The sequence below is a fragment of the Lepidochelys kempii genome, chromosome 28 (genome assembly GCF_965140285.1).
Source record: "Lepidochelys kempii isolate rLepKem1 chromosome 28, rLepKem1.hap1, whole genome shotgun sequence".
Classification (NCBI taxonomy): domain Eukaryota; kingdom Metazoa; phylum Chordata; order Testudines; family Cheloniidae; genus Lepidochelys; species Lepidochelys kempii.
In genome coordinates, this window is record NC_136407.1 from 1,466,939 (window position 1) to 1,483,916 (window position 16,978).

The following is a 16,978-nucleotide window of genomic DNA, read 5'->3' on the forward strand; positions in this document are numbered from 1 at the left end:
GGGAGCCAGGACTCCTGGGTTCTATCCCTGGCTCCCCCAGGAGCTCCTTTTCTCAGGACTAGCTCACGACCGAGATCAGGGTGACGCCCAGACCTCCCCGACCGAGATAGCCAAGCCCACAGAGGGATGATTTGGACACTGTGTGTCATACTCCCTCTACTGCGACCTCCCCATGGGTGATTCCCCTACTATTCAACGGATATTTCAGCACAGGGGAGTTAGGCTCGCTCGCTCCCTACTCCTGCCCCAGGGAATTGGGTCATGCAGAAATCCCTCACCCCATACCCTGCAGCTCTCCCCGCACACTTCCCACCCACCCCCCCGCCGATTGCCACCTGAATATGCCCCCCCACTCCGACCCCAACATTCCTGGGGGTGAGTGATTTGGACACAGACAAATATTTGTTTGCCATGGTTTTATTCCATGCACTAGACGCTGGGGCCTGCTGGAACACGGGACCCCAGTGGATCTAGAGACCCCCTCCCCCTCACCCCACTATCCTCATTCACACAGTCTTGCCTGACCCCCAAACCGCCCTCCCTCCACCAAACTGATCAGAGGAAAGGGGTTTTACAGGAGCATCTATGAAGGTTTACAGCAGAGGAGTGGGAGGCAGGACTCCTGGGTTCTCTCCCCGGCTCTGGGAGGGGAGTTGGGGCTGGTGGCCACGTCACTGTCCCAGCTGCCCCTGCGACAGCTGCTCCAGGGCATCTCCTTCGAAGTGGAAGAAGTGCCAGCCCTCCGCGGCCGTGAGGTCCACCGCCCCCTGGCCCTGGTAGAAGTCGATGGCCGCTTGATTCCAGTCCAGCACCATAAACTTCATCTGGGTGCATCTGTTCTCCACACCAATCTGAGAAGGATCAACGGGGGGTGGCTGGGAGTCAGGACTCCTGGGTTCTCTCCGCAGCTCTGGGAGGGGAGTGGGGGCTGTTGGGTTAGAGCTGGGGGGAGGAGGGGGGCCTGGTAGCCAGGACGCCTGGGTTCTCTCCCCAGCTCTGGGAAGGGAGTGGGGGCTGGGAGCCAGGACTCCTGGGTTCTCTCCCCAGCTCCGGGAGGGGAGTGGGGTCTGGTGGCTAGAGCAGGAGAGGCTGGGAGCCAGGCCAGTGCCTCAGTTTCCCCCATGGTAGAAGTGGGAACAATGATCCCCCTAGGGGGCTGGCTTGCAATCTGAGAGCAAGGAAAGGAAGGGATCAGAAAGGGCAAAGGGTCCAATGTCCTGTTACCTCTGCGATTTTACTCATAAGCTTCTTGCCAATGCCTTTACCTGTGTGGGGAGAGAAATCAGCAATTTAAGAGCAGGGTCTAGTGGTTAGAGCTGGGGTGGGGCTGGGAGCCAGGACTCCTGGGTTCTCTCCCCGGCTCTGGGAAGGGAGTGGGGGCTGGGGAATTAGAGCAGGGGGGCTGGGAGCCAGGACTCCTGGGTTCTCTCTCCATCTCTGGGAGGGGAGTGCGGGCTGGGGAGTTAGAGTGGGGGGGCTGGGAGCCAGGACTCCTGGGTTCTGCTCCACTTTTCCGTGTCCTACCTCTTCCCCTGGGGTGACTGCCTTGCAAGCATCATTGGGGCTGTCTATGTTGGGGACCCCAAATAATGCCACTCTCCCCCAGTTCCGTACCTCTGAACTCAGGCATGACGTACAGGTCTTCCATGTAGATGTTTCTGCCTTTCCAGGTACTGTAGGTGAAGAAATAGAGGCCGTACCCCACGACGGTGTGTCCTGGGGCGGGGAACAAAATTCACCAGCTGCCCCCACCTCAGGCACCCCCAAATTCCTCATACTCTTCCAGTCCCCCCAAACCCTTCCCCCAGCCTCTGAGAAATCCCTTCTTCACCCAGCCCCCAATTCCCCATCTCCCAGCCCCTGAAATTCTTTTCCCTGCTCCCAGCCCCCCATTCTCCACCCCCAAAGCTCTCCAGGCACCCCCCATTCTATCCCTGGCTCTGGGAGGGGAGTGGGGGGCTGGTGGGTTAGAGTGGGGGGGGGCTGGGAGCCAGGACTCCTGGGTTCTATTCCTGGCTGAGGGGGGGCCTGGGAGCTATTTTAGGGGGGTCCCCTCCATGGAAAAAGTGAATCAGACAGAAGGAAAAAGAGACAAAGATCTGGATCTTCCCCCCAAACTCAGCCCCTCAGCCACCTCCTCCCAAATCCTCACTGCTGGACCCCCGACCTCCACTTCTGAGCCACCGGGACACAGAGCTGGGGTCAGGGATGGCCCGGGGTGGGGGAGCTAAGTCTATCAGGGAAAACTGGGGTAGCTAGTTGGGGTGGGGAGGCGGCGGCGGTGGGCTGTCTTCGGCCTCTTGGGGTCCCCCGAATTATTACTGTGCCGGGTGTCGGGGGTACCCCCCCGGGCATTGTGGGGCGGGGGGTGCATTACCGTCTCGACTCCGGTGTTCGGGCGGGACCTCTGCCACCAGACATCTGTAGAAAGGGTCGTTGGCAAAACCATCTTCCCTGAGCACTGGGGAGGATATTGGGGGGTGAGGGGGAGACATGGGGGGACAGGGAGGAAAGAGAACCCCCACCTCCCTGAACCCCCCCCCACAGCCCCCCTCCCAAATTGGGGCAGCTACAAACCCCACTCCATGCGCCCCACCCGCCCCGCAGCTGCCTCTCTCCCCACCTGCCCCGGAAGAGGGGGTGTGCACCCAGATCCCAAGGGGGGAGGGTGGCGTCGGCGGGGGGGAGGAAGGGCAGAGCTCACCTTGGTCATTAATTTGTACCTGGTCCGGGAGCTTCTCAAACTCTGCCAGCTCCTGGGGGGCAGAAAGGGAGCCCGTGGATCAGCACCCCCCAACTCCTTTCTCCCCCAACCAGCACCACCGGGATCTCCCCTCAATTCCCCTCTCAGTCGGCCCCCCATCCAATTCCTCTCTCAGCCTCCCCAACCCTCCCTCCAGCCTCTGAGAAATCCTGTCTCCACCCAGCCCCGCCATTTCTCCCCAGCCCCAATTCCCCTCCCCCTAGCCCCCCCAATTTCCTTCCCTCTTCCCAGGCCCTCCATTCTGCACCCCCAAAGCTCTCCAGGCACCCCCTTCTCTCCCCGGCTAGGGGAGGGGAGTGTGGGCTGGTGGGTTAGACCAGTGGGGGCTGGGAGCCAGGACTCCTGGGTTCTCTCCCCGGCTCGGGGAGGGGAGTGGGGGCCGCTGGGTTAGACCAATGGGGGCTGGGAACCAGGACTCCTGGGTTCTCTCCCCGGCTTGGGGAGGAGAGTGGGGGCCGCTGGGTTAGACCAATGGGGGCTGGGAACCAGGACTCCTGGGTTCTCTCCCCGGCTTGGGGAGGAGAGTGGGGGCCGCTGGGTTAGAGCAGGCTGGACTGGGAGCCAGGACTCCTGGGTTCTCTCCCCGGCTCTGGGAGGGGAGTGGGGGCTGGTGGTTAGAGCCGGGGGGGCTGGGAGCCAGGACGCCTGGGTTCTCTCCCCGGCTCTGGGATGGGAGAGGGGGCTAGTGGTTAGAGCAGGGGGGGCTGGGAGCCAGGACTCCTGGGTTCTCTCCCCGGCTCTGGGAGGGGAGTGGGGGCTGGTGGTTAGAGAGCCCGCGCGCGGGGGGCGGGGGGGGGCGCTGGGAGCCCGGACGCCTGGGTTCTGTCCCCATCCAACCTTTATCATCCGCACGACCTCCACACAGTCTTCAGCCCTGCAGGGCCGGACAACGCACTCCATGCCCCCTCCCTCGCCGATCGCCTGGGTTCAAAGTCCCGGGGGTGGGGGCGAGGCTCTGGGAGCTCAGAGTGGGGAGCCGCCGACTGGAGAGAGAGTACTGTATTTCCCAGCATGCATTTGGCTCTGCCCCACAACCGCTGCCCCGTCCAACTGTCCGTGGGGCAGAATCCTCTCCCCCCCCCCCCCCCGCGCCCATGAAAGAGACTCAACCTCACGCTCTCAACACGGAAATAACTAATGGAACCCAGGAGTCCTGGCCCCACTCCCCTCCCAGAGATGGAGAGAGAACCCAGGAGTCCTGGCTCCCAGCCCCCGCTGCTCTCACCCCCCAGCGATGGAGAGAGAACCCAGGAGTCCTGGCTCCCACCCCCCCCCTGCTCTAACCCACCAGTCCCCACTCCCCTCCCCGAGCCGGGGAGAGAACCCAGGAGTCCTGGCTCCCTGCCCCCCTGCTCTCACCCACCAGTCCCCACTCCCCTCCCCGAGCCGGGGAGAGAACCCAGGAGTCCTGGCTCCCAGCCCCCCCTGCTCTAACCACCAGCCCCCACTCCCCTCCCAGAGCCAGGGAGAGAACCCAGGAGTCCTGGCTCCCAGCCCGCCCTGCTCTAACCCACCAGTCCCCACTCCCCTCCCCGAGCCGGGGAGAGAACCCAGGAGTCCTGGCTCCCTGCCCCCCTGCTCTAACCCACCAGTCCCCACTCCCCTCCCCGAGCCGGGGAGAGAACCCAGGCATCCTGGCTCCCAGCCCCCCCTGCTCTCACCCACCAGCCCCCACAGCCCCACCTCCTAAAGCAGCCCTGAAGGGATTGAAAGATACAACTCCCCCCCCCAGCACAGAATCATGCACAAGCGAGTTGACACCGTTGTTTATTGGCCGCGCGGGGTCCCTGCCCCGAGGAGCCCCCCAGGGGCAGGTCACGCCCTGTGACACCCCCCGATGGTGCTGTCTCTCGCCAGCGCATTGAGCTGCGGCCAGATCTGGATTCTGGGCCGAAATCCAGGCGGCGGCAGGATTGAACCCGCAGGACGCCTGGGTTCTCTCCCCAGCTCTGGGAAGGGAGTGGGGGCTGGAGGGTGAGAGCCGGAGGGGGGCCGGGAGCCAGGACTCCTGAGTTCTCTCCCCAGCTAGAGCTCTTCACTGTGTCGCCCGCTTCGCCATCTCCCCCATGGCCTGCCCCTCGATGTGCCAGACGAGCCAGTTGTCCCTCGCTGTCATGTCCACGGCCCCCAGTTTCTCGTACAGCGCCGTGGCCGGCTGGTTCCAGGTGGCCGACATGAACTGGAACTGGGTGCAGCCGCGGGCCAGTGCGAGCTGCGGGAGAGACGGAAGGGCAGAGCTGTTTTACTGACTCACCCATCGGCGTGGGACCAGCAGCGTCCTATCTGCTCTGATGCCAGAAAGCAAGGCTTGGCCCCAGAGATGTTACCTGGGGGGTCTGGCCCCACAGACGGAGCAATGGCCCATTGACCCCAGATTTGGCCCACACAGTCCGGGGAGGAAGAGAGACTGAATTTCGGAGCGAACCTCACCTTGGCCACTTGGCTCAGTAAACTGGTGCCAATCCCTTGGCCTGCAGAGAAGAACATAAATCACTTAGCTCCGAGCTTCGTACATCCCAGGGCTGCTGTGACACCCTGGCTAGCTCCGAGCCCCCCCCTGCTCTAACCCATCAGCCCCCCGCCCGCCGGAGGCCTGCCCCCCAATCATTCCTAGAGCAGGGCTTTTAGAACATCAGGGGTATGCTTGGTGCTAAGATGCGGCCACCTCTGGGGCGGGGCGGCTGGTGACCCAGGGACCCCCCCGCCCGGCGCTGAGATGCGGCCACCTCTGGGGCGGGGCGGCTGGTGACCCAGGGACCCCCCGCCCGGTGCCGAGATGCGGCCACCTCTGGGGCGGGGCGGCGGGTGACCCAGGGACCCCTTGCTCACTGATGATATGTGGGTTCAAACCCTGACCCATGCAGGTCTTGCATAAACAGGCCTTAATATTGTTTCCATGAAAGGCAGAACAGTATTAGTTTGGTGCCTGGAGAGAGTGCCCGCTGCCGAGCCCCCTGCCCTGCTCCCTGCCCCACAGCGCCCCCTATCGCCACCCTGGGGCCAGCCCCCCCTGCTGGGGGAGAGCCCTCCCTGCCCCCCCAGTGCCCATAAGAGCCGCCCTGGTGCCAGCCCTGCTCTGCCAGGGGAGAGCGCCCCCTGCTGAGCCCCCCGCCCCGCCCCCTGCCCCACAGCGCCCCTACCTCTGAACTCCGGCATGACGTACAGATCCTCCCCGAAAACGATCCGCCCTTGCCAGGTGCAGTATCTGAAATAATGGAACTGGTACCCGACGATGGTGTGCCCTGGAGAAACCAGCCTCGAAGGCAGAGACAAGGATTGCAGCCGGCAAAGATTTAGCCCCTTGGATGGCTTGCTATGTGCCCACCTCTGGGGCGGGGCGGTGGGTGACCCGGTGACCCCTTGCCCGGCACCGAGATGCGCCCACCTCTGGGGCAGGGTGGCGGGTGACCCGGGGACCCCTTGCCCGGCACCGAGATGCACCCACCTCTGGGGCGGGGTGGCGGGTGACCTGGGGACCCCTCGCCCGGCACCGAGATGCGCCCACCTCTGGGGTGCGGCGTGACATAAGCTGCACCCTATGGAGTCAAACACCTCACTCTGTGCAGAACAGCGCCCCCCGCTGAGACCCTGCCCTGCTGCCAGCGGGCACGTGAGTCTCGCATCCAAACACTGCCCAGCCCCCATACCATTTGCCCTCCCCCTCCCCACATATTCCCACGCCTCACCGTCTTTGCTCCTGTGGTCACGGGAAACTTCGGCTACCAGACAGCCAAACTTGGGGTGCCTCCCGAAGCCGTCCTCCCTGAGCGCTGCAGGCAGAGAGAATAAACAGAAACTGGCTGGATCCAGGCAGGGCTGGGAGCCAGGACTCCTGGGTTCTCTCCTTGGCTCTGGGAGGGGAGTGGGGACTAGTGGTTAGAGCGGGGGGGGGGGGAGGAATTTCATCAAGGAGTGGGGTGAAGAAACTCCCATCTGCCCCCCTGGCACAGAAATCCAACCCTGAACGTCGCTCATGGGTAAAGCCCCACTAACTTACCTTCGGGGGTAGTTTTGACCTGATCCAAAGCCTTGTGAAACTTTGCCCCTTCCTGTTGAGAGATGACAGACCCTGTGTAACCAGCCGCCCTGCCCCAGAGGTGGCCGCATCTCAGCGCCAGGAGAGGGGGTCCCTGTGTAACCCGCTGCCCCGCCCCATAGGTGGTCGTTTCTCCATGCCGGGCGAGGGGTCCCTGGGTCACCAGCCGCCCCGCTGCAGAGGTGGCCGCATCTCAGTGTCAGGTGAGGGGTCCCTGGGTAACCAGCTGCCCCGCCCCAGAGGTGACTGCATCTCAACACCCCTTGTTGACGTGCCCACATCCCTGCTACCCTGGGAATGGGGAACTTTCCAGCTGAATCCAGGACTCCTGGGTTCTATCCTGGCTTGGGTAGGGGAAGGGAGGGGAAACTAGCAGTCAGAGCAGGGGAGGCTGGGAGCCAGGACACCTGGGTTCTATTTCCACCCGTTGCTACCACCCCTGGGCAGCTCCATTCCCTCGGGGTGCGATTACGCTTCCCTCCGCTGCTCACCCGAATCAGCTGCATGACGTCCTTGAGGTCCCTCAGGGCCCAGGGTCGGACAACATAGCTCATGGCTGCTGGCATCTCTTCTCCTCTCTCCCCCTTCTCGGCTCTTGGACTTTTGGCCTTTCGGTCACATATCCAGGAGGAGGAGTCCCAGCCACATGGAGAGCCCTCCGTGTCTGCAGTTCCCTATGGAGCCAGGAGGGGGCGCCAAGTAGAAGGCAACCCCACCACTAACACCAACCAGATGGGATCCCACTGCTGACACCAATTGGAATCCAAGACACGTTAGCCACGGTACCTCTCCCTCCGAGCCAGAGGGGCAGGGGTAGCCACGTAAAAGGGGCCAGTGTCCCCAGCTACAGACACTCCTAGCTCAAAGACCAGTGTGCATCCGTGGGGACAGGCTGTGGTGAGCATGGAACTGAGCCCTTGGGGTGAAGATGGGGGGGGGGGCAGGAGAAGCTGGGTGCTATACCCATGGGGGAGGATGGATCCAGCGAGAGAGAGAGAGAGCTGTATAGGGAGGGATGGATAGAGGGCTGTGTGTATGGATGGACGGATTGATGGATAGATAGCTAGGTGAGCGTGCATGGGGATGGCTCGGTAGATAGGAGGGGGGATGGATGGATGGACAGAGGTATGTGGATTTGGATGGAGAGATGGTAGAAGTGGATGGATGGATGGATGAGTATGGATGGATGGGTAGATGTACGGATGGACAGAGGTGTGTGGGGTTGGACAGATGGATGGGTATGGATGGATGCATAGATGGATGGATGGACAGAGGTGCATGGGGGATGGATGGCCATATGGGAGAGGTGGGTGGGTGGGTGGATGGATGGATAGATAGAGATGGCTAGATGGGTGGATGGAAGGATGGACAGAGGTACATGGGGTTGGATGGACAGATGGATGGGTGGATGGGTAGATGGATGGATGGACAGAGGTGTGTGGGGTTGGATGGACAGATGGATGGATGGACAGATAGGTAGGTAGATATGGATGGACAGACAGGTGGTTGGATGGGTAGATGAGTGGATGGACAGCTGGACATGGGGATGGACAGATGGATGGATGGACAGATAGATAGACATGGATGGATGGACGGACGGATGGACGGATGGATGGATGGGTAGATAGATATGGATGGATAGCTGGACATGGGGATGGATGGATGGGTAGGTAGATATGGATGGACGGATGGTCGGATGGATGGATAGATAGATATGGATGGATGGATGGACAGCTGGACATGGGGATGGATGGACAGATGGATGGACAGATAGATAGACATGGATGGATGGAGGGATGGTGTCACGGAGTCCCTGGGCGATGCTCTGGAACTGCTCCCCATGAAGCCAGGCAGGACTCTGGGGAGTCTCCTCTCGGGGAGCAGCCTGTCTTCAGGACACCCAGCTCACACATTTTCCCCCTTCCTGGGTCTGACCTCGGAGCCTTCAGCCTCCTCTGCCCCTCCGTGTGCTTCCCACAGTGAGTCCGCCCAGGTGGGGTCCTGGGGAAGCCAGAGGGGTCCTGCCCCCCAACTCCGCAGTCAGACGGGACTCTCAGCCAGCCGGTAACACAGAAGGTTTATTAGACGACAGGGACATGGTCTAACACAGAGCTTGTAGGTGCAGAGACCGGGACCCCTCAGCTGGGTCCATTTTGGGGGGCAGTGAGCCAGACAACCACATCTGACCTTCACTCCATGTCTCCAGCCAGCCCCAAACTGAAACTCTCTCTAGCCCCCCCCCTCCTCTGGGCTTTGTCCCTTTCCCGGGCCAGGAGGTCACCGGATTCCTTTGTTCTCCAACCCTTTAGCTCTCACCTCGCAGGGGGGAAGGGCCCAGGCCATCAGTGGCCAGGAAACAGGGTGTCGGCCATCCTCTGTGTCCAGACCCAGGCACACACCGGCCCTCTAGGGCTCTGCAATGATCATACACCCTTACCCCACCCCCTAGATACTTAAGAACTGCCTAGGGGAAACTGAGGCACCCCCACACTATTCAGAGGAAACATTAAGAACAGTCCCGCTTCGTCACAGATGGCTGGCTGGACGGGTAGATAGATATGGATGGAGATGGGTGGATGGACAGCCGGACAGATGTGCATGGGGCTGGCTGCACAGACGGGCTCAAAGCGGGTACCCGGTACCCTGATGGACAGCCAGGCCTGGTCCTGGGGGCGGTGGGGGCTCACTGGTGCCCCGGGCTAGCTCTGCCTGGTCTCAGGCTCAGCCCTGCAGCAGGTGGGCTAATGCCAGGCCGCCTGCTGGGCTCCTCCGTGGGCTGGTTCGGGGCCACGGGGTGGGGGTGGGTGGGATCTGCTCAGTCTGGTCGGCCTCAGTCCCCTGGCTAGGGGCCCCACAGATGGGCAGAGAGGGGCAGGCCCCTGTGCAGGGCAGGGGGCCCCTCAGGGAACCTAATCACTAAGCTGGGGGTCGAGGTCCATCGCTGCTCAGCTGACAAGCCTCTCAGGGGGCATGGGGGGGGTCGCCCTCTGCCCCACTCACTGATCACATGCTGGGGGGAAGGGATCGACGTGGCACAAAGATCTCATGGAGGGGGCAGCGGCGGGCTGGAAAGGAAGGTAAAAATTATCCAGCCCCAAAACTAGGTGGTTTAATGGTTAAGGGCTGGGAATGCAGGGGGCAGGACGCCTGGGTTCTCCCCCGGGCTCTGGCAGGAGAGTGAGGGCAGGTGGGTTAGAGCGGGGGGGGGGCGGGGAGGCTGGGAGCCAGGACTCCTGGGTTCTCCCCCGCTCTGGCAGGGGAGCGGGATGAAGGCTGGGAAGTTCTCTCAGGCCGAGGGTGGAATTTGGGGTCACATCCAGGGCCCCCGAGCCGCTCGCTGGCCCGGTTCGGAGCAGGGAGATGAACGTGGGGCGCCCGGCTGCCTGGCATCTTGGCCCTACGTCCTGCCAATCTCTTCCTTGGCACAGCACCACAGTCCCGCCCCCCCCCGGCCTCTGTGCCCCCCCATTTCATCTCGGTTTTCCTGGCCACGGAGCAGGTGCCCCCGGCCGGTCGGGGGAGCTCAGGATGGGGCCCAGAGGCCGTCAGATGGACCCTCTCGGGTTCTCGAACCGTCCCCGAGTCCTTGGGTCAGAGAGGTCTCAGGTCCCACTGGGCTCTGCCTTCCTGTGCGGGCCCCAACCGCCCCCCCGGGATCCCACCCGGCCCCCGGGACCCCACTGCCAGCTTGATACGGCACCGATAATCCACGGCAGGGAACGGCAAATCCACCACAGCCCTGTCCCCCGCCCTAACCAACAGCCCCCTACTCCCCTCCCAGAGCCGGGGAGAGAACCCAGGAGTCCTGGATCCCAGCTGCCTGCCCTAACCCACCAGCCCTCACCCCCATCCCAGAGCCAGGGAGAGAACCCAGGAGTCCTGACTCCCAGCCCCCCAGTTCTAACCCACCAGCCCCCACTCCCCTCCCAGAGCCAGGGAGAGAACCCAGGAGTCCTGGCTGCCCCCCCCGCCGTTCTAATCCACCAGCCCCCACTCCCCTCCCAGAGCCAGGGAGAGAACCCAGGAGTCCTGGCTTCACTTCCCCATGTCCATTAAAGCATTTATTTTTCGGGCCTTCCAGCAAGAATCACCCTGACGTCACCAGCCAGGCCCACACCAGCCGCCCGGTAATTTTTCGGGGGTGGGGGGTGGGGGTTGGGGCACTGGGAAAACCAGCTCCTCACGTCCCACCAGGGCTAGGGCTAACCCCATCCCCATCAGACCCCCATCCCCATCAGACCCCCCCTCTTTAACCCCCTCCCCCTCTCTGCGGACCCGCCCATCCCTTGGGAGTTATGGAGACAACCCCCTCCTCCCACCCCACTGGGGAATCCCCCCGCCCCCGGAGATGCTCACTCCCTCGGGAGAACCCCCAGCCCCCCCAACCCATCTGGGCTCTGTCCCCCCCCCCCAGGCCCTAAAATTTGCTCCGGGCTGCCAGTCTCCGCAGGGCGTCCTCTTTGAGGTGGAAGAGGCTCCAGCCCTCCTTGGCCGTCAGATCCTGGCCGCCCTGCCTGGCCAGGAAGCCCATTTCGTTGGTCTTCCACTTGGCTATATGCATGCGGAGCTGGCCACAGCCCTTGGCCACGGCTGCCTGCAGGGGGCAGCAAAGAGAGAGGGGTTAGACCCGCTGCTGCTGGGGGAATCTTCGCTACTGGGGGGGCAGTGCAGGGCATAGGACACACAGAGGAGCAGAGAGAGGGGTTAGACCATCGCTGTGTGGGGAATCTCCACTACCAGGGGTCAGTGCAGGGCATTGGACACATGGAGGAGCAGAGAAAGGGGTTAGACCAGCTGCTGTGGGGGGAATCTTTGCTGCTGAGGGGCAGTGCGGGGCATAGGACACATGGAGGAGCAGAAAAAGAATTTAGATTTGGTGTTGTGGTGGGGGGGAATCTCGGCTACCTGGGGGGAATATGGGGCATAGGACACACTGAGGAGCAGAGAAAGAGGTTAAACGCACTGCTGTGGGGGAATCTCTGCTACCTGGCAGCAGTGCGGGGGCCTAGGACACATGGAGGATCAGAGAGAGGAGTTAGACCCACTGTTGCAGGGAGGAATCTCCACTACTGGGTGGCAGTCTGGGGCACAGGATACATGGAGGAGCAGAGAAAGGGGTTAGACTCGTTTCTTCAGGGGGAATCTCCGCTACCAGGGAGCAATGTGGGGCATAGGACACATGGAGGAGTAGAGAGAAGGGTTAGATCCACTGTTGTGGGGGGGAATCTCTGCTACTGGGGGCAGTGTGGGGCACAGGACTGACACAGAGGAACAGAGACAGGGGTTAGACTCGTTTCTGCAGGGGTAATCTCTGCTACCTGGTAGCAGTGCAGGGCATAGGACACACAGGGAGGTGTGTGCGATGGCGGGGGGCAGAGGGCTGGGGTGTCTCTCACACACACAGGTTAGTCGCCCCAATCCTGGCCCATTGCTGTGATGAAGTACGAGGTCTCAGATGACACGGGTTGGGGCCAGTCAGACAGGTGGGGGGTGGGGCTGGTGACCCCAACAAAGAGGGGTTTGTTCCTTAGGGCAGAGTTGGGGGGCTCAGGGTGGGGTGTGGGGGTTAGAGTTGAGCAGCCCTCTACCCCCCCGCACCGCCAGTGACCGAAACTCACCTGGGCAGCCTTCTCGATCAGCCGCTTCCCGATCTGCTGGCCTGTGGGAGGAACACAACTGAGCCCGGACTCCTGGGTTCTCTCCCCGGCTCTGGGAGGGGAGTGGGGGCTGGTGGGTTAGAGCAGGGGGGGCAAGGAGCCAGGACTCCTGGGTTCTCTCCCCGGCTCTGGGAGGGGAGTGGGGGCTAGTGGGTTAGAACAGGGGGGAGTTGGGAGCCAGGACGCCTGGGTTCTCTCCCCGGCTCTGGGAGGGGAGCGGAGGGTGGTGGGTTAGAAGAGGGGGGAGCTGGGAGCCAGGACTCCTGGGTTCTCTCCCCAGCTCTGGGAGGGGAGCGGGGGCTGGTGGGTTAGAGCAGGGGGGAGCTGGGAGCCAGGACGCCTGGGTTCTCTCTCTGGCTCTGGGAGGGGAGTGCAGGCTGGTGGGTTAGAGCAGGGGGGAGCTGGGAGCCAGGACGCCTGGGTTCTCTCTCTGGCTCTAGGAGGGGAGTGGAGGCTGGTGGGTTAGAGCAGGGGGGAGCTGGGAGCCAGGACGCCTGGGTTCTCTCCCCGGCTCTGGGAGAGGAGTGGGGGCTGGTGGGTTAGAACAGGGGGGAGCTGGCGGGGCCAGGATGCCTGGGTTCTCTCCCCGGCTCTAGGAGGGGAGCGGGGGCTGGTGGGGCAGAGCGGGGGAGGGGGGGCAGAGGGCCCGGACTCCTGGGTCCTCCCCCTGGCCCTGGCCCGGCCGTACCTCTGAACTGCGGCTGAACGTAGAGATTGTCCACGTAGAGGTTCCTGCCCTTCCAGGCGCTGTACGTGAAGCTGGACAGGACGTAGCCCACGATGCCACCTGTGGGGGAACCCTGCAGCTTCGGGCTGGGGCAGGATCCGTGGGCATCACCCCGGGGCCGGGGTAGCCCCTCGACCCCCCCCCCGCACCTCCGCAGCGACAGTGGCCGGTAGCTGTACGGGGACCATGACACACAGGGAGCCGCTCGGCATCCCCGCCAGCGTGGGGCAGACATGTGCACACCACCAGGGGGCGGCGTCGCACGAGCGGTCACGCACCACCAGGGGGCGTCGTCGCACGAGCGATCACGCATCACCGGGGGGCGGCGTCGCACGAGCGATCACACACCACCAGGGGGCGGCGTCGCACGAGCGATCACACACCACCAGGGGGCGGCATCGCACGAGCGGTCACGCACCACCAGGGGGCGGCGTCGCACGAGCGATCACACATCACTGGGGGGCGGTGTCGCACGAGCGATCACACACCACCAGGGGGCAGCGTCGCACAAGCGGTCACACACCACGAGGGGGCGGCGTCGCACGAGCGATCACACACCACCGGGGCGGCGTCGCACGAGCGATCACACACCACCGGGGGGGGCGTCGTCGTACAAGCGGTCACACACCAGCAGGGGGCGGCGTCGCATGAGCGGTCACACACCAGCAGGGGGCGGCGTCGCACGAACGATCACGCACCACCAGGGGGCGGCGTCGCACGAGCGGTCACGCACCACCAGGGGGCGGCGTCGCACGAGCGATCACACACCACCAGGGGGCGGCGTCGCACGAGCGGTCACACACCACCAGGGGGCAGCGTCGCACGAGCGGTCACGCACCACCAGGGGGCGGCGTCGCACGAGCGGTCACGCACCACCAGGGGGCGGCATCGCACGAGCGGTCACACACCACCAGGGGGCGGCGTCGCACGAGCGATCACACATCACCGGGGGCGGTGTCGCACGAGCGATCACACACCACCAGGGGGCAGCGTCGCTCAAGCGGTCACACACCACGAGGGGGCGGCGTCGCACGAGCGATCACGCACCACTGGGGGGCGGCGTTGCACGAGCGATCACACACCACCAGGGGGCATTGTCGCACTAGTGATCACACACCACCAGGGGGCGGCGTCGCACGAGCGATCACACACCACCAGGGGGCGGCGTCGCACGAGCGATCACACACCAGCAGGGGGCGTCGTCGCACGAGCGATCACACACAGCAGGGGGCGGCGTCGCACGAGCGGTCACGCACCACCGGGGGGGCGTCGTCGTACGAGCGGTCACACACCAGCAGGGGGCGGCGTTGCACGAGCGGTCACACACCACCAGGGGGCGGCGTCGCACGAGCGATCACACACCACCAGGGGGGCAGCGTCGCACGAGCGATCACACACCACCAGGGGGCAGCGTCGCACGAGCAATCACACACCACCGGGGGGGCGGCATTGCACGAGCGATCACACACACCAGGGGGCGGCGTCGCACAAGCGGTCACACACACCAGGGGGCGGCGTTGCACCAGCGATCACACACCACTGGGGGGCGGCGTTGCACGAGCGATCACACACCACCAGGGGGCATTGTCGCACTAGTGATCACACATCACCAGGGGGCGGCGTTGCACGAGCGATCACACCTACCCTCCTTGTTCGTCTGCTGTGGGGGCAGCTCCGCCACGTAGCAGTCGTACTGGGGTTGTGCCCCGAACCCGTCCTCTCTCAGCACTGGGCAGGGGAAGCAGAGACACGTGTCAGGGCCCAGCACCCCCCCACCCCCGCAGGGTGTGAGAAAGGGGCACACCGGAGTGGGGCACCGGTGGGGGGCACTGCCGAATGGGAGGGAGCCAGAGCTGTGGGGCAAGGGGTGTGCAGAGCCAAAGACACCCCCCCAGCACCCGTCACTGCTAGGACTACCCTCCCCGGGCCCCCTCCCCCTCTGCCCCCCATTCCTCCCTCTCTGCTAGGACCCCTCCCCCTCTGCCCGGGCTCCCTCCCCCTCCGCCAGAGCCCCCCAACGCCCTGAGGGCTCTTACCTTCCAGGGTGACTTTCACTTCGATAGGGGGCACCCTGTAATGGACGGCAATCTCCTGCAACAGACAGCCCCCCCTCTGAGTGCCCCAGAGCCACCGCTGTCCCCTGGGCCCCAGCCTCCTGCCCCGAAGGGCCAGCCCCCTGCCACCCCCATCCTGAGCCTCTCTCTGCTACAGCAGGATCGTAGGGGGGTGGGGGGCGACCTCTGGACACCTGGGTTCTCTCCCCAGCTGTGGGGAGGCAGCGGGGGCTGGTGGGTTAAAGCAGAGGGGGAGGCTGGGAGCCAGGACTCCTGGGTTCTCTCCCTGGGTTTGGGAGGGGAGTGGGGGCTGGTGGATTAGAGCGGGGGGAGGGGGCGGGGGGGCTGGGAACCAGGACCCCTCCCTTCCCTGACCTTGATGAACTGCAGGATGACCTTGCAGTCCTTCACCGTGCACGGTCGGATGATGCAGTTCATGGTACCGGGTCCCTCCTCTGCCTTTTTCCCTCCTGGCCCTTGGACTCCCTCTGCCCCTTTAAGAGCAGCTGCCGGGGGGAGGTGGGGGTGGGGTGGGGCTACACAGTTAGAGGGAGGAGTTTTGTCCAACCTTTGAGTCTCAAATGGCTGCGAACCAGTTCCCTCAGCGCCAGGAGGGGGTGCCAGGCAGGAAGGAGCCATCCCACCGCTGACACCAAACAGAGGGATCCCACCCCTGACACCAAACAGAGGGGATCCCACCCCTGACACCAAACAGAGGGGATCCCACCTCTCACACCAAACAGAGGGGATCCTACCTCTCACACCAAACAGAGGGGATCCCACCCCTGACACCAAACAGAGGGGATCCCACCTCTCACACCAAACAGAGGGGATCCCACCCCTGACACCAAACAGAGGGGATCCCACCCTGACACCAAACAGAGGGGATCCCACCTCTCACACCAAACAGAGGGGATCCCACCCCTGACACCAAACAGAGGGGATCCCACCGCTGACACCAAACAGAGGGGATCCCACCTCTCACACCAAACAGAGGGGATCCCACCCCTGACACCAAACAGAGGGGATCCCACCTCTGACACCAAACAGAGGGGATCCCACCCTGACACCAAACAGAGGGGATCCTACCTCTCACACCAAACAGAGGGGATCCCACCTCTGACACCAAACAGAGGGGATCCCACCTCTCACACCAAGCAACTTCTGATTGCAAAGGAGCTTGGGACCAGAGGGATGGTGACTCCATCTCCCCGCGTAGGGAGCAAAAGGGGACCTGGGAGTGGGGGGTGGGACTGCAGCCACAGCTGGGTTTCGGGTGGAGGAAATGGGGCCAGGTTTGAGGGTGGCTCTGGGGAGTGGGGCGTGAGGATAGTGAGCGTGTGTGAACAGATGGGGAACTAAAATGGAGTGGGGGCTTCTGGGTTATGGGCTGAGATCTGGGAGGGGAGTAGGGTGGGATTCAGGACTCCTGGGTTCTCTGCCCACCTGTGGGAGGGGAGGGATGTTTCGTAGGTCGGTGGGGGGGCTGGAATTCAAGACACACAATCTGAAAGCTGGGGATAGAGCCCAGGAGTCCTGGCTCCCAGCCCCCTCCTGCTCTAACCCACCAGCCCCCCATCCCAGAGCCAGGGAGAGAACCCAGGAGTCCCGGCGTCCCTTGGCCATGAGCCGGAGAGACCCCGAATGGGGGCCAAGGGTGAGTCTCAGGGAATCCAGAGCTGTTGAGAATCACAGGACATGTCAGGCCCGTACCCTGACCCCTCTGCCCCATGGGCAAGG

At 63.6% G+C, this 16,978-nt stretch overlaps 3 protein-coding genes across 6 annotated transcripts; all 3 read right to left on the bottom strand.

The window, feature by feature from the left end:
• Window positions 1–401: 401 nt before the first annotated feature.
• On the bottom strand, window positions 402–3,997 carry LOC140904523 (thialysine N-epsilon-acetyltransferase). 3 transcript variants are annotated; one of them, XM_073326908.2, is made up of 6 exons: window positions 3,602–3,988; window positions 2,705–2,756; window positions 2,378–2,461; window positions 1,615–1,716; window positions 1,225–1,265; window positions 580–851 (listed from the first exon to the last, which is right to left on the bottom strand). In XM_073326908.2, the coding sequence occupies exons 1-6, from the start codon at window positions 3,662–3,664 to the stop codon at window positions 672–674; spliced, it is 522 nt and encodes a 173-aa protein (XP_073183009.1). In that variant the 5' UTR covers window positions 3,665–3,988; the 3' UTR covers window positions 580–671. The 3 variants fall into 3 exon arrangements, with proteins under 3 accessions (XP_073183008.2, XP_073183010.2, XP_073183009.1); XM_073326907.2 differs by lacking the exon at window positions 1,225–1,265 and having other exon boundaries at window positions 402–851; window positions 3,602–3,993; XM_073326909.2 differs by lacking the exons at window positions 1,225–1,265; window positions 2,378–2,461 and having other exon boundaries at window positions 402–851; window positions 3,602–3,997.
• Window positions 3,998–4,515: 518 nt separating this feature from the next.
• On the bottom strand, window positions 4,516–10,690 carry LOC140904524 (thialysine N-epsilon-acetyltransferase-like). Its single transcript, XM_073326910.2, has 6 exons — window positions 7,292–10,690; window positions 6,762–6,813; window positions 6,451–6,534; window positions 5,905–6,006; window positions 5,195–5,235; window positions 4,516–4,976 (listed from the first exon to the last, which is right to left on the bottom strand). The coding sequence occupies exons 1-6, from the start codon at window positions 7,364–7,366 to the stop codon at window positions 4,800–4,802; spliced, it is 531 nt and encodes a 176-aa protein (XP_073183011.2). The 5' UTR covers window positions 7,367–10,690; the 3' UTR covers window positions 4,516–4,799.
• Window positions 10,691–11,197: 507 nt separating this feature from the next.
• LOC140904529 (thialysine N-epsilon-acetyltransferase-like) lies at window positions 11,198–15,739 on the bottom strand. 2 transcript variants are annotated; one of them, XM_073326921.2, is made up of 6 exons: window positions 15,614–15,739; window positions 15,221–15,275; window positions 14,829–14,912; window positions 13,146–13,244; window positions 12,419–12,459; window positions 11,198–11,394 (listed from the first exon to the last, which is right to left on the bottom strand). In XM_073326921.2, the coding sequence occupies exons 1-6, from the start codon at window positions 15,674–15,676 to the stop codon at window positions 11,218–11,220; spliced, it is 519 nt and encodes a 172-aa protein (XP_073183022.2). In that variant the 5' UTR covers window positions 15,677–15,739; the 3' UTR covers window positions 11,198–11,217. The 2 variants fall into 2 exon arrangements, with proteins under 2 accessions (XP_073183022.2, XP_073183023.2); XM_073326922.2 differs by having other exon boundaries at window positions 15,635–15,737.
• Window positions 15,740–16,978: the final 1,239 nt, after the last annotated feature.

Bases quoted from the DNA above. Each gene is read 5' to 3' on its own strand.
- LOC140904523 (XM_073326907.2), bottom strand. From the start codon at position 3,664: ATGGAGTGCGTTGTCCGGCCCTGCAGGGCTGAAGACTGTGTGGAGGTC. The intron at 2,757-3,601 runs GTTGGATGGGGA...TCTGCCCCCCAG, and splicing joins AGGTCGTGCGGATGATAAAG to GAGCTGGCAGAGTTTGAGAA. The intron at 1,717-2,377 runs GTAATGCACCCC...TCCCCGCCCCAG, and splicing joins CGAACACCGGAGTCGAGACG to GACACACCGTCGTGGGGTAC.
- LOC140904524 (XM_073326910.2), bottom strand. From the start codon at position 7,366: ATGCCAGCAGCCATGAGCTATGTTGTCCGACCCTGGGCCCTGAGGGAC. The intron at 6,814-7,291 runs GTGAGCAGCGGA...ATCTCTCAACAG, and splicing joins ACGTCATGCAGCTGATTCGG to GAAGGGGCAAAGTTTCACAA. The intron at 5,236-5,904 runs GTAGGGGCGCTG...TCTTCTCTGCAG, and splicing joins CGTCATGCCGGAGTTCAGAG to GCCAAGGGATTGGCACCAGT.
- LOC140904529 (XM_073326921.2), bottom strand. From the start codon at position 15,676: ATGAACTGCATCATCCGACCGTGCACGGTGAAGGACTGCAAGGTCATC. The intron at 15,276-15,613 runs GTCAGGGAAGGG...TGTCTGTTGCAG, and splicing joins TCATCCTGCAGTTCATCAAG to GAGATTGCCGTCCATTACAG. The intron at 13,245-14,828 runs GTAGGTGTGATC...GTTCCCCCACAG, and splicing joins ACAGCAGACGAACAAGGAGG to GTGGCATCGTGGGCTACGTC.